At 37.3% G+C, this 14,392-nt stretch overlaps 1 protein-coding gene across 3 annotated transcripts in view; it reads left to right on the forward strand.

Moving 5' to 3' along the window:
* The first annotated feature begins 497 nt into the window (after positions 1-497).
* The window catches only part of LOC133536493 (transmembrane protein 230-like), a 33,306-nt gene continuing 19,411 nt past the window's right edge, over positions 498-14,392 (forward strand). For 2 of the 3 annotated variants that reach the window (XM_061877064.1, XM_061877065.1), the window contains exons 1-3: positions 498-652; positions 8,481-8,592; positions 8,668-8,790. In XM_061877064.1, the coding sequence (XP_061733048.1) occupies positions 8,494-8,592; positions 8,668-8,790 (222 nt within the window). In that variant the 5' untranslated portion in view covers positions 498-652; positions 8,481-8,493. Of the gene's footprint in view, positions 653-4,297; positions 4,414-8,480; positions 8,593-8,667; positions 8,791-14,392 lie in introns of those variants that run through there. The other variant, XM_061877066.1, reaches the window with a different exon arrangement.

Consider the following 14,392-nt stretch of genomic DNA (forward strand, 5'->3'; position numbering starts at 1 on the left):
GGAGTTTGCATGTTCTTCCCGTGACTGCGTGGGTTCCCTCCGGGCACTCCGGCTTCCTCCCACCTCCAAAGACATGCACCTGGGGATAGGCCCCTCCCACCTCCAAAGACATGCACCTGGGGATAGGCCCCTCCCACCACCAAAGACATGCACCTGGGGATAGGTTGATTGGCAACACTAAATTGGCCCTAGTGTGTGAATGTGAGTGTGAATGTTGTCTATCTGTGTCGGCCCTGTGATGATGTGGCAACTTGTCCAGGGTGTACCCCGCCTTCCGCCCGATTGTAGCTGAGATAGGCGCCAGCGCCCCCCGCGACCCCGAAAGGGAATAAGCGGTAGAAAAATGGATGGATAGTTTGACATGTTTGCTCTTTTTAATCCACTTTGTTTTATGTATTTTATTTTTTTTAGAGAGTATTTTTGAAATGTGCCGTCAAAACATTGATTTAAGAACCAACCTCAAAAAGCCAAACATATCCCGTGCGCATGCGCCTAAATTAGGTAGTCGCCGAGCGCATGCGCATTAAAGGAGAAAGTGGCCGACAGCATAGAGCGGATGTCAACAACATGGCGCCGTAGAGATGGCGCCGAGCATTTACAGACTTTGACGGCTCTTCTCCCTCATTTGAAGACATAATCCACTAAATCAGAGGTGAAACTCACTCTGCTCACATATTTCACATTTTACCTCGCCGTGCAGGGAGTTAAAAGTCACCAAGTTAATGAAGCTGTTGATGCTAACCGGGTTGAGTCCAACTAACTTGTTGAAATAATAATAATAATAACAATAATATTACTCATACTAACTCCTTTAAACTTACAGATAGTTTGTCTTACTGTATACACCACTCGTTTTTATTTATGATGGTAAGCCTGAATGAACAAGTGTTGATTAACAACTGAAATAAATAACAACTATCCATCCATTCATTTTTTACCGCTTGTCCCTTTATTGGGGTCGCAGGGCGTGCTGGACACTACCGAGCTTTAATGAACACCTAGGAGTTGTCATCTTGCCAAAACATCATATTTGCCAACCCTGAGACCTCAGAATTAGGGAGATATTTAAAAGGCCCGCTGTGGCGGTATATATATATATATATATATATATATATATATATATATATATATATATATATATATATATATATATATACATATATATGTGTGTGTGTGTATATATATATATATATTTATGTATGTGTATGTATATATGTAAATCTATATATATATGTATATGTATATGTATATATGTATGTGTATATATATATGTATATATATATATCTGTGTGTATATATATATATATATATATCGGTGTGTATATATATATATGTATGTATACATGTGTTTGTGTGTATATATATATGTATACATGTGTGTGTATATATATGTGTTTATGTATATATGTATATGTGTATATATATGTGTATGTATATGTATGTTATGTATGTATGTATATATATGTATACGTATGTACATATGTATGTATGTATATTATATATGTATGTATGTATATATATATGTATGTATATATATATATATATATATATATATGTTTGTATATATATATATGTATATATATATGTGTATATATATATGTGTGTATACATGTGTGTGTATATATATGTGTTTATGTATATATGTGTATATATATATGTGTATGTATATGTATGTTATCTATGTATGTATATGTATATGTATGTATATATACATAAGTATATATATGTATACGTATGTATGTATATGTATGTATGTATATATATATGGATATATATATATATATGTGTATGTATGTGTATACATGTATATGTATATATGTATGTCTATATATATATATGTGTGTATATGTACATATATATGTATGTATGTATATATATGTACTGTATATATGTATGTGTGCGTGTGTGTGTGTGTGTGTGTGTATATATATATATATATATATATATATATATATATATATATATATGAGAAACAGCAGCCCCGTTGGCTGCTGCGAGATCATGATTGAGAAAAAATGCCCGACAGTTAGGCGAGAAACACTTTTTATTCCAACAGACTCTCACGCCGTACCTGTTGTCGAAACTCATTAAACGACTGCACAGTTCCTGTCTTCACAATAAAAGCGCTGCTTCATCCTGCCTGCGCTAACAAAATAAGAGTCCCAGAAAGCTGGCGTGCACAATCTATCAAGCTACGGAGTTTGCCGCCAATGTATTTCTTGTGAAGTGTATAAAAAGGAGTATAAAAACTGGACAAATAAGATGGCAAAAAGCAACACCTTAATGTGGTATTGGACAGAAATAACGTCCTCCATTTGAAAATGTGAACGTTATCATCACTACTGTCTGATTCCAATCGATGCAAGTCATCAGAATCAAGTAATACACCAACTTATATTCTTGTCTTCATGAAAGAAAGGAATCGATATGTGTTAAACATGCTTGTATTATCATTAAACACCTTTAACTTGTTAAACAAAAATGTCTCCTTCGTGGATAAACAAATATAAATTATATGTAAGAATGAGGTCACCTCGACACGGTCATTTGAAAAGTAGCTCGCCTGCAGAAAAAGTGTGGGCACCCCTGGCATAAAGCAAGTCCAAGGTTTTACTCTCAGCGTCGCATTGTAAGTCCTGGCCGGGCCGAATGTGACCCGCTTGCTGCCAGCTTTTTATTCACCGGTGATCTACAAAGAAAGGTAGACATACTCTCCAGCTCTTTTGAGGCAAAACTGTGAGTGAGGAAAAAAGAATGTTGGTAAAGTTTGTTTGCAGATTTATTTCAAAAAGGTCAAAAAATAAAGCAAAACTTGCAGGAGACTCATGAATTAATTCCTGTTGTGAATTTGTGTTTATGAATGTGTAAAGGTCAGGCTGTCATTATAGAAACAGTTTTTGGACATACATATGAATATATCACATTTTATATCTTGCCATAGAGTTTGTTACAACTTTATCTGCCCCATATTGCATACTGAATTGCTAACTTATGTCCAAATGTTGACTCAAGAAATGGAATCATTCAACTTCACACTATCAGGATTTTGGGGGGATGATCACATATTGAGTTTATACAAACTAAGTCAATCCTGTAAGGGAGACATTTGTTTTTGATTGATTGATTAATTAAAGCTTTTATTAGTAGATTGCACAGTACAGTACATATTCCGTACAATTGACCACAAAATGATAGCACCCGAATAAGCTTTTCAACTTTCAACTCGGGGTCCATGTAATCAATTCATGGTACAATTATATACTATCAGCATAATACAGTTTTTTCTCAAATTTTATTTGGAAACATCATTGCATGTTAATAAACATTTCTGTACAGAGCGCATTGAAACATAAACACAACAGATTCTACCAAGAAGCTAATTTCCATATGTGGTCCCTAAACCTGATGTAAGCAGGCAGGATTAAAACACTAAAAATATACAACATTTCTCTTTCAAACACTTGCACTTAAAGGCCTACTGAAAACCACTACTACCGACCACGCAGTCTGATAGTTTATATATCAATGATGAAATCTTAACATTGCAACACGTTTTGTTTAGTTTACTAAAGTGCAATTTTAAATTTCGCGCCGAAAAATCCTGCTGAAAACGTCTCGGTATGATGACGCCTGCGTGTAACATCACGGATTGTAGAGGACATTTTGTGCCAGCATCGTGCCCAGCTATTAAGTCGTCTGATTTCATCGCAAAATTCCACAGTATTCTCGAAATCTGTGTTGGTTAATCTTTTGCAATTTGTTCAATGAACAATGGAGACATCAAAGAAGAAAGCTGTAGGTGGGAAGCGGTGTATTACGGCCAGCTTTAGCAACACAAACACAGCCGGTGTTTCAATGTTTACATTCCCGAAAGATGACAGTCAAGCTTTACTATGGAACAGAGAGGTCAAGCGAACATGGTGGGGTTGGACCACACACACAAAGTACAGTGTATTATGCAGCGATTATTTTTACCAATATGTATTCTGAAGGCGATATACTGTATGTTGTGTGCTACTCCAGCATCAATATCAGCAGCGTCCTCCTGACCGTCACCGTCAGCGTCGGTTTCAAAGCGGTATGGCTCTCTCCCTTGTTGCGGTTGGGCCTGGCCGAGTGGTCCTGCCACCCCCACGGCTGCCACGGCGCCTCTCACTGTATCTTCCCTATCTGAATCGCTCCCACTGCCCTCAAGTTTTTTTTTTCTTTTTTTCTTTGTATTTTTCTAGTCCTTCACTCTCACTTTCCTCATCCACGAATCTTTCACCCTCACTCAAATTAATGGGGAAATTGTCGCTTTCTCTGTCCGAATTGCTCCCGCTAATGGTGGCCATGATTGTAAACAATGCTCAGATGTGAGGAGCTCCACAACCCGTGACGTCACGCGCACATCGTCTGCTACTTCCGATACAGGCAAGGCTTTTCTGTCAGCACCAAAAGTTGCGAACTTTATCGTCGATGTTCTCTACTAAATCCTTTCAGCAAAAATATGGCGATATCGCGAAATGATCAAGTATGACACATAGAATGGACCTGCTATCCCCGTTTAAATAAGGCCTTTAATACATTTCTTCCCAAGTGTTTATTTTGGTCAATTATTGCCACGCCCCAAACGTAGATGCAAGAGTCAAAACTAGGCTTATGCTATTTTGTTAAAATATTACAACTGCAATTTCTTAATTTTTTTGGGACTTTATTTTTTTTAGCCTAAGTCTTTTCCTCATGATGCTGTCTACATCCCTGCATTAACAGCTCATGTGGTCGATTCAACAATTTTAGTATATGGCTAGGGATGGAAATATAAACGGTATTATTGATAAATCATTGTAAAACCTCCTGGTTTTAGTATTACCGTTTTCAATTAAAGTTATCGTAAAACCGTGATTGAGAACTGCACTTCGATAAACTATCGGTGATACTGCCCATAAGCTAGCGGGGCAAGTACGCTCATGGCTGACTGGCTAGCTTACAGTGGGGCAAAAAAATATTTATTCTCCCACTTAAAATGATGACAGAGGTCTGTAATTTTCATCATAGGTACACTTCAACTGTGAGAGACAGAATGTGAAAAAATAATCCAGGAATTCACATTGTAGGAATTTTAAAGAATTTATTTGTAAATTATGGTGGAAAATAAGTATTTGGTCAACCATTCAAAGCTCTCACTGATGGAAGGAGGTTTTGGCTCAAAATCTCACGATACATGGCCCCATTCATTCTTTCCTTAACATGGATCAATCATCTTGCCCCTTAGCAGAAAAACAGCCCCGAAGCATAATGTTTCCACCCCCATGCTTCACAGTAGTTATGGTGTTCTTGGGATGCAACTCAGTATTCTTCTTCCTCCAAACACGACGACTTGAGTTTATACCAAACAGTTCTATTTTGGTTTCATCTGACCACATGACATTCTCCCAATCCTCTGCTGTATCATCCATGTATCCATATTGGTGGCTGACTAAATACTGTTTTGCCCCACTGTAAATGCTAACATGAATACAAGAAACATTATCATAATTTACTATTAAAAAACAACATACCCCAATGTAAACTTGCATAAACAGATTGCTGTTTTAAGCCATTCACTTTTGTACATTGACTCTACAGGCCGTAGTCTGTTAGAAAAGAGTGGTTGATATTTACACAAAAAAATATGACAGAGGTGTCTACAATAGGAATATAAAACATTGTTTTAAAGGGCTTTATAACCGGAAAAAAATGTAATCCCCATTACCTACATTGTTAGCCACTTCCTGCTAGTTTTTTTTCTATGATTTAGAATGCACGAAAAAGAGAAAGACATTGGTGTTCTTGTATCGCATAGGGATTGTGAATGATGGGCCAGCATCCCCCAATAAGTGCAGTTCCCCTTTAATTCGGGTCAAAACACACCCAAAAATTTTGAAATTTCGCCATTGATCGTGTATTAGTGTTATTCACATTACTCAAAAAAAGCATTGTCTTCTAAACGCTAAAAACAAGACAACATTCGAATTATAAATACACTCCTGACATTTTACGCCGTAGTTTTATATATAATTCATCTTATCCCTCTACCTATTTATAACCACTGATACCACTCACTTTACCCCGCCATGATATCACCCCGCCAAGTCTAGTGTGCATGCATATTATCTTTGTACCACACTCTGCTAGACAGAGATAAAACTATAGCAAATCAAATCACATACAGAAACAATAACAAGAAAGATTGAATATTTGAATAACATGATCAAAACATATAGCTCGCTAAATATGATTAATTAATTTATAGCAATTAATGCAATCATTTTACACTCTTACTTATTCAAGATGAATCTAGGCGAGATGTGGGGTTGGCTGCATAATTTTGCAAATTATCAGCTGATACAATTAATGCTAACTTTGCTAGTCCAGTGTAGTGCTGCGCGGTATACCGGTATTAAGTATAATACCCGTATAAGTGGTATATATTTGAGACAATACCGCCATACCAGTGTCTTTTGATGTGCTTTTGTTGCGGCCGTTTGCTTTTCCGTGCGCCTGACAAGACGAAGCACAGGGATCTTTGGCTCACCTTGCATGTTTAGGGAAGTTCTCTGACGACGAACTACAATGCGCATCAAACTTTTAGTTTTTAAATATGGTGGTGCAGTGCCGACTTCTCGACTCCCGAGTGATGCAGTGCTTTGGTGAGTGACTACAGCTTTATTTACTCATCCACCAATTTTCTTGAGAACCTAAATCTCTTCCTGAAGCGACTTTATCACTAATCCCATCTGTTTGTTTTCTCTTGTGTTAGCGACTTAGCATAGCAGCGATTGATAGCTCCACTCTGCGTCAAATATTAAGCTACTACTCTGCTTGAAAGGGCCTCTCCCCATAGCCTGTGCGAACGAAGCTAATGAAGTATAGCAGCTGGGTGGCTGAAGAGTTGTCAGGTTCAAACAGTGATGACATCCATTAAACAGACAAGAAGCAAGGAATCATGCAGCGACAGTTAAATTTGGCTCAATGAGGAGAAAAGTATGGGGCTGTACACTTAGTTACAGTTCCAACCTACGCTCTAAGGCAGTGGTTCTCCATTTGGGGTATGCATACCCCTGGGGGTACTTAAAGGTATGCCAAGGAGTATGTGAGATTTTTTTGAAAAATTCTAAAAATAGCAACAATTCAAAAATCCTTTATAAATATATTTATTGAATAATACTTCAACAAAATATGAAGAATGTAAGTTCATAAACTGTGAAAAAAATACAACAATGCAATATTCAGTGTTGACAGCTAGATTTTTTTGTGGACATGTTCCATAAATATTGATGTTAAAGATTTCTTTTTTTGTGAAATTTTTTTTAAAATTAAGTTGATGAATCCAGATGGATCTCTATTAAAATCCCCAAAGAGGGCACTTTAAGTTGATGATTACTTCTATGTGTAGAAATCTGTATTTCTAATTGACTCACTTGTTTATTTTTCAACAAGTTTTTAGTTATTTTTATATCTTTTTTTCCAAATAGTTCAAGAAAGACCACTACCAATGAGCAATATTTTGCACTGTTATACAATTTAATAAATCAGAAACTGATGGCATAGTGCTGTATTTTACTTCTTTATCTCTTTTTTTTCAACCAAAAATGCTTTGCTCTGATTAGGGGGTACTTGAATTAAAAAATGTTCACAGGGGGTACATCACTGAAAGAAGGTTGAGAACCACTGCTCTAAGGTACAGTCCCACGTTCTCCTCTATTTATTTGGGAGGTCCCTGGTTACGTCACTGCCGCCGTTTCTGAAGGAAGGGGGATAATTTCCCTGGTTAGACACAATATATAATTATCCAGTAATGCAAATGTGTGGAAACTCGTGATATCGCCCTGTCTCTGCTTTGTCTGCATCACGGTACTCGATGTTCGCCCTTGGCAGTCAGCAGGCCGATACAAGATTGCGAGTTGTCCCTTCGCACGGATAGAAAAGTACAACTTGATTTTTGAAAGCCGTGTGTAATTTTCTGTATTTTTAATGGAACGTGTAAAATGTTGGTGTTGTGCACTTGAATCATATTGCTGTCTAAATGTGTCTCTTATGTGTGACTGCCATCTACTGGTCACACTTATCATTATACCAAATAAAATAGCTTTCGAGGTCGGTAAGCAAAACCAGAATTTTTCCTTACATAAGGTGCGCTGTCGAGTTTTGAGGAAAAAAAAGGATTTGAAGTGTGCCTTATAGTCCGGAAAATGCGGTATTTACAACAAAAATAATCTAAGTACTCTCAACACTGGTTATCTAGCCGTGAAACACTTAGGCAGTCTTAAGCACTCAATCTTAATCTTCCTTTTTGCATTATTTATGTTTCACTTTAGAAATGATCTCATATTTACAATTCACAGGTCATCAGAAAAAGAAGCGATAGGTTTTATCTCAAGCAGACCAATAACTCTGAACCGTTATGAGTCAGCGCACCCAAGGTTGTTACTGGCCTTCTTTCTCCTCTCTCCTAACAGCTGCTGTGCCACAATGAAAGCGAACAGAGGCAACATGCTGGATGCCGGAGTGTTCAACAAGGTCAAATATTCAAGGCTTGCTGCAGATGACGATGGCTACATTGACTTACAGGTACTGGCAGTCAGGATAAGTAGATAATGCCACACAATGGATGTGCTGCAGCTCATGTTATGTAATTCTGTACAGTTTAAGAAGAATCCACCAGCTGTCCCATACAAGGCAATCGCACTGGCAGTCTTTCTCTTTTCGGTTGGCTCCTTACTCATCATCTTCGGGGCTCTTCTTCTGTCTGGCACGATTGAAGTTGAGGTGAGTAAATGTGAATGCTTGTTTGTCCATTGACTGGCAACCAATCATGGGGAGACTGTATATTGTCCGAATTCAGTTGGGATAGGCAACATAGGTCAAATAGTATAAAAGAATACGTGGACGTACTGTATAATACAAAAATACATGGTCTAGAGCAGAGGAGTTCAAACTTTTTCCACATAGGGCCGCAGACAGAAAAATTAAAGCATGCGGGGGACATTTTGATATTTTTAATTTTCAAACCATAACAAAATATATAGATTTTTTTTTAATCCTTATGGCTCCTGGGTAGCATAGAGGGTCTCAGTCACTAAAATGTTAAAAATAAGTAAAATTATTATCATTATTTTTTATTTAATGCTTACAGTAAATCTCTATATCAACTTGAGGTTGATATAAAGTAAAACAAATACAGTTTTATGCCTTTTCTGTCAAAGACAACTTTGTTTTTTGTTTTTTTATAGTAAAACTGAAATATGCAGTATTTAGATAGATAGATAGTATTTTATTGATTCCTTCAGGAGAGTTCCTTTATTTAGCAATTTAAAGCCCTCAAAGATCAATAATGCAAGACACCATTGATTTTAATTATTTAATATTTTTGAGTAATCACAGTGAAAAGTTAAATAAAATCCTACTAAATATATTTGAGATCCGAAAGGTTCCCCACTCATAAAGTGATGCATTTTTATTATTTTTTTTTACTTTTAACACTTAAATTTCAAGATCAACTTCCGATTTTAAGTTTGAACTATTATTTTGTTTGTTTTATGCTCTGGGCTTCACGGTGGCAGAGGGGTTAGTGCGTCTGCCTCACAATACGAAGGTCCTGCAGTCCTGGGTTCAAATCCAGGCTCGGGATCTTTCTGTGTGGAGTTTGCATGTTCTCCCCGTGAATGCGTGGGTTCCCTCCGGGTACTCCGGCTTCCTCCCACTTCCAAAGACATGCACCTGGGGATAGGTTGATTGGCAACACTAAATTGGCCCTAATGTGTGAATGTGAGTGTGAATGTTGTCTGTCTGTCTGTGTTGGCCCTGCAGTGAGGTGGAGACTTGTCCAGGGTGTACCCCGCCTTCCGCCCGATTGTAGCTGAGATAGGCGCCAGGGGAATAAGCGGTAGAAAATGGATGGAAAATGGATGTTTTATGCTCTTTGGTCAAAACTTTGATGTTTTTATGTGGCAACCACACAACGTATGCAATATTTGTTCCACATAAAACATTTTAAAGTGATATTTTTAAAGTAATAATTCATTATAACATAGATTTTTTTGTCCTTTTTTTTGAGCAATGGGAAAAATAGAAAATAACGACAAAAGGGAAAAAAAATTGCCTGCATGGCAGCTTTGTGTCAACATTGCCAATGTTTTTCATTAGATTTCACTTTATTCCACTTTTTTAAAATGTTTTTAATTTTATTTTTGCAATACTATCAATTTTGCAATTTTTGCAGAATTAGCTGATTAGCTGCGGGCCGCAAATGGCCCCCGGGCTGCACTTTGGACACCCCTGGTCTAGAGTTTTTCTAGTTTCTAAATCTATATAGATAAACACAAACAGGTGTACTGCTTGGCACCCGTTAAAAATCCAGTGAGTTTGTTCACAGAATGAACAGCTTCAATTTGAAGTTTGAAGTTTAACTTTACTTCAAACATGTACAGTTTCAATATGATATGTCACATATTTTTGTTTTTTTAATAAATACTCAAGTTGTATTTCGTATGGTTAGGTGAATAAGATTATCAATAAGTTCAGAATATTTTTAATGATTCATCTTCTCTGTACTCTGTAAACACTTTGAATTTGAACAGTTTCTTAAATTGGATCATATTAGTACACTGTAGGGTTGTACGGTATACCGGTACTAGTATAGTGTCGCGGTACTAATCAATGCTATACTATACTTTATAGTGTATATAGTATAGTACAGTATATATAATATAGTATATATAGTTACAGTTTCAACCTACGCTCTAAGGTACAGTCCCACGTGCTCCTCTATTTATTTGGGGGGTCCCTGGTTACATCACTGAGGCTGCTTCTGAAGGAAGGAGGTATTATAATCTGTTTGAAAAGTACCGGTTCCCCATTGTTTTCTTGTTAACGGGCATGACGGTGCGTCGTCACATTGCTGGTTTTATGAGCAGAGGAGCATGTTCGGCAGCGCACAATCACAGAGTACTTACTCACTGAGACAGTGTGTAGATAGAAAAGGGAGAATGGATGCATTTTGGCTTGAAAAGGAAAGATAAAGGTGAAGTTATAACACTGTAACACCCTTAGGAAGAGGTGCTTTCAGACATTGTTAGCTAGCTAGCAGCTAAAATCCATCCGCAGTCGGCAGCGTTTTAACTACTTCTAAATCACTAATCCTCGCCTCCATGGCGACAAAGTACGTTTCTTACACGTATCATCCCTGCAGGACGAGGAATTTCTAAACATGCTTCACTACACACCGTAGGAGATACAATAGCTAACGGCTAACAGTCAGCTAAAATGTAAATAAACGCCATGGGTGGATCTACACCTAACATCCCCTGTAATGCGTATCTAGTCGATACTACTATGATGACTAAATCTTTTCTCCGTTTTTAAAAAAAATTCATGTTATGTTTATAAACTCAGGCAGCACGGTGGAATTACGTGTCCCTCACAATACTAAGGTCCTGGGTTCAATCCTGGGCGCGGGATTTTTCTCTGTGGAGTTTGCATGTTCTTCCCGCCTTCCGCCCATATGCAGCTAGGATAGGCTCCAGCACCCCCCGCCATCCAATAAAGTACAAGCGTCAGAACATGGATGATGGATGGGTTTATAAACTCAGGAAATATGTGCCTGGACACATGAGGACTTTGGAATGTGACCAATGTATGATCCTGTAATTACTTGTTATCGGATCGATACCTACATTCGTGGTATCATCCAAAACTAATTACAAGTATCCAAACAACACAAGAATAAGTGGTTATAACATAGAACATGTTGAAACGGAAAATAATTAGATATTAACAGTTAATGATCAAGTGGATTATTAATCAATTTTTACAGCTTGTCCTTTATAATTTTGACAAAATAATAGCTGTATAAATGACACAATGTGTTACTGCAGACTAATTAGGAGCCTTTGATTGTTTACTTACTAATAAAAGACAATTTGTGTAGTATGTTCACAATTTTATTTAATAACAAAATATTTTTTTTTGATTGCAATAAGGAATATATGTTTAATATACTGTAACATTTTTTGTTAAATTAAGGCCAATAATGCCATTTTTTGTGATCCCCTTTATTTAGAAAAGTACAGAAAAGTATCAAAATACATTTTGGTACCGATAGATGTACCAAAATTTGATACCGGGACAACCCTAGTACACTGTTTCATTTCGTTACTTCATCCATTCCATAATTTAATCCCACATACTAATATTCTAAAGGTTTTAAAGGCCTACTGATATTAGATTTTCTCATTTAAACAGGGATAGAAGGTCCATTCTATGTGTCATACTTGATCATTTTGCGATATTGCCATATTTTTTGCTGAAAGGATTTTAGTAGAGAACATCGACGATAAAGTTCGCAACTTTTGGTGCCGATAAAAAAGCCTTGCCTGTACCGGAAGTAGCAGACGATGTGCGCGTGACGTCACAGGTTGTGGAGCTCCTCACATCTGAACATTGTTTACAATCATGGCCACCAGCAGCGAAAGCGATTCGGACCGAGAAAGTGACGATTTCCCTATTAATTTGAGCGAGGATGAAATATTTCGTGGATGAGGAAAGTGAGAGTGAAGGACTAGGAAAAAAAAAGACTAGAGGGCAGTGGGAACGATTCAGATAGGGAAGATGCTGTGTGAGGCGCCGTGGCAGCCGTGGGGGTGGCAGGACCACTCGGCTAGGCCCAACCGCAACAAGGGATAGAGCCATACCGCTTTGAACCCGACGCTGACGGTCAGGAGGACGGTACTGATATTGATGCTGGAGTAGCAAACGACATAGATCAACTTCAGAATACAGAATGGTAAAAATGATCGCTGCATAATACACTGTACTTTGCGTGTGTGGTCCAATCCAACCGTGTTCGCTTGAAATCTCTGTTCCATAGTAAAGCTTGACTCATCTTTCGGGAATGTAAACAATGAAACACCGGCTGTGTTTGTGTTGCGAAAGCCGGCCGCAATACACCGCTTCCCACCTACAGCTTTCTTCTTTGATGTCTCCATTGTTCATTAAACAAATTGCAAAAGATTAACCAACACAGATGTCCAGCATACTGTGGAATTTTGCGATGAAAACCGACGACTTAATAGCTGGGCATGATGCTGGCACAAAATGTCCTCTACAATCCATGACGTCACGTGCAGGAGTCATCATACCGAGACCTTTTCAGCAGGATTTTTCGGCACGAAATTTAAAATTGCACTTTAGTAAACTAACCCGGCATGTGTTGCAATGTTAATATTTCATCATTGATATATAAACTATCAAACTGCGTGGTCGATAGTAGTGGCTTTCAGTAGGCCTTTAAGTGTTGTACGTGCATACAAATGTTTTAAGTTACATTTAAGCTGTTTGAGAAGATAAAAGGTCACATGAAACATCTGATCGTGTTTATTTTTTTCTCTGAAGTGTTCTGCAAACTGCTCACAAAGGGAGTCTGTAGGTTTGCAAGGTATATTATTAAAATCAGGGTTAATCAAATGATTAATAGTGGCAAAAAGGACTCTGGGGGTTCTTATTGTGGAGAAAAGTGTTTCTTGCGTTCTTAACCGCCGGTTTTATATTTTTTGCGATCAACGTAATATTGATAGTTAATCATCAGTTTATTCTATCTCCATTTCCTCTCTGCTATAATGCAATTTCGTTTTAGTATTTTAATTTTCTCATCGTTTCTCCATGAATGTATTAGTTTTAAAATGACCTTTTTTGATTTTAGAGGAGCAACAACTTCAAGGCTAGATTTGTGGTTTTGATTAAAATGTTCAGCAATAAAATCACAGGGAGCAGGTAAAACCATTGGAGGACAGTTATTATTGTATATTTGTATAATTTGCAGCCACTTCAGAGGTTTGAATAGTGCTTCATCACAGTTCTCACTGAGGTCATCTGCTGGATAGAAGCTGTGATATTAAATAACACAGTCGTGGTCAGATACAGCCAAGGTGACAACAGAGGACACAGTGGTGGACAGATCATAAATAATGACCAAATCCAGAGTGTGCCCTCTGTTGTGAGTCCGCTGTGTGACATGTCGGGTAAAATCAATAAAATCTAAACTATTTAAAAATTCCTTCGAAACAGGGATTATATGTTGAATGTAGGGATGCACCGAAATGAAAATTTGTGGCCGAAGCCGAAACCAAATAAAATTTAAACGCTTGGCCAAAGGCCGAATACCAAATACCGAATAATAAATGCAGTTTTTCACAACTTTTTTATATTGCATAAATAGCCTAGAATAAATTTTTAGACACGTTTTTTCAAATAAAGTACATTTTTTATTGAATATTGACATTTTTTAATATTCCAGTAGCTTTTGCGTTTTCAAAAAAAAAAAAAAAGTTTTTCATTTATATTAGGCCTTCAAACAAAACATGCATTCCAAAAA

Source organism: Nerophis ophidion, linkage group LG17 (genome assembly GCF_033978795.1).
Source record: "Nerophis ophidion isolate RoL-2023_Sa linkage group LG17, RoL_Noph_v1.0, whole genome shotgun sequence".
Lineage (NCBI taxonomy): Eukaryota > Metazoa > Chordata > Actinopteri > Syngnathiformes > Syngnathidae > Nerophis > Nerophis ophidion.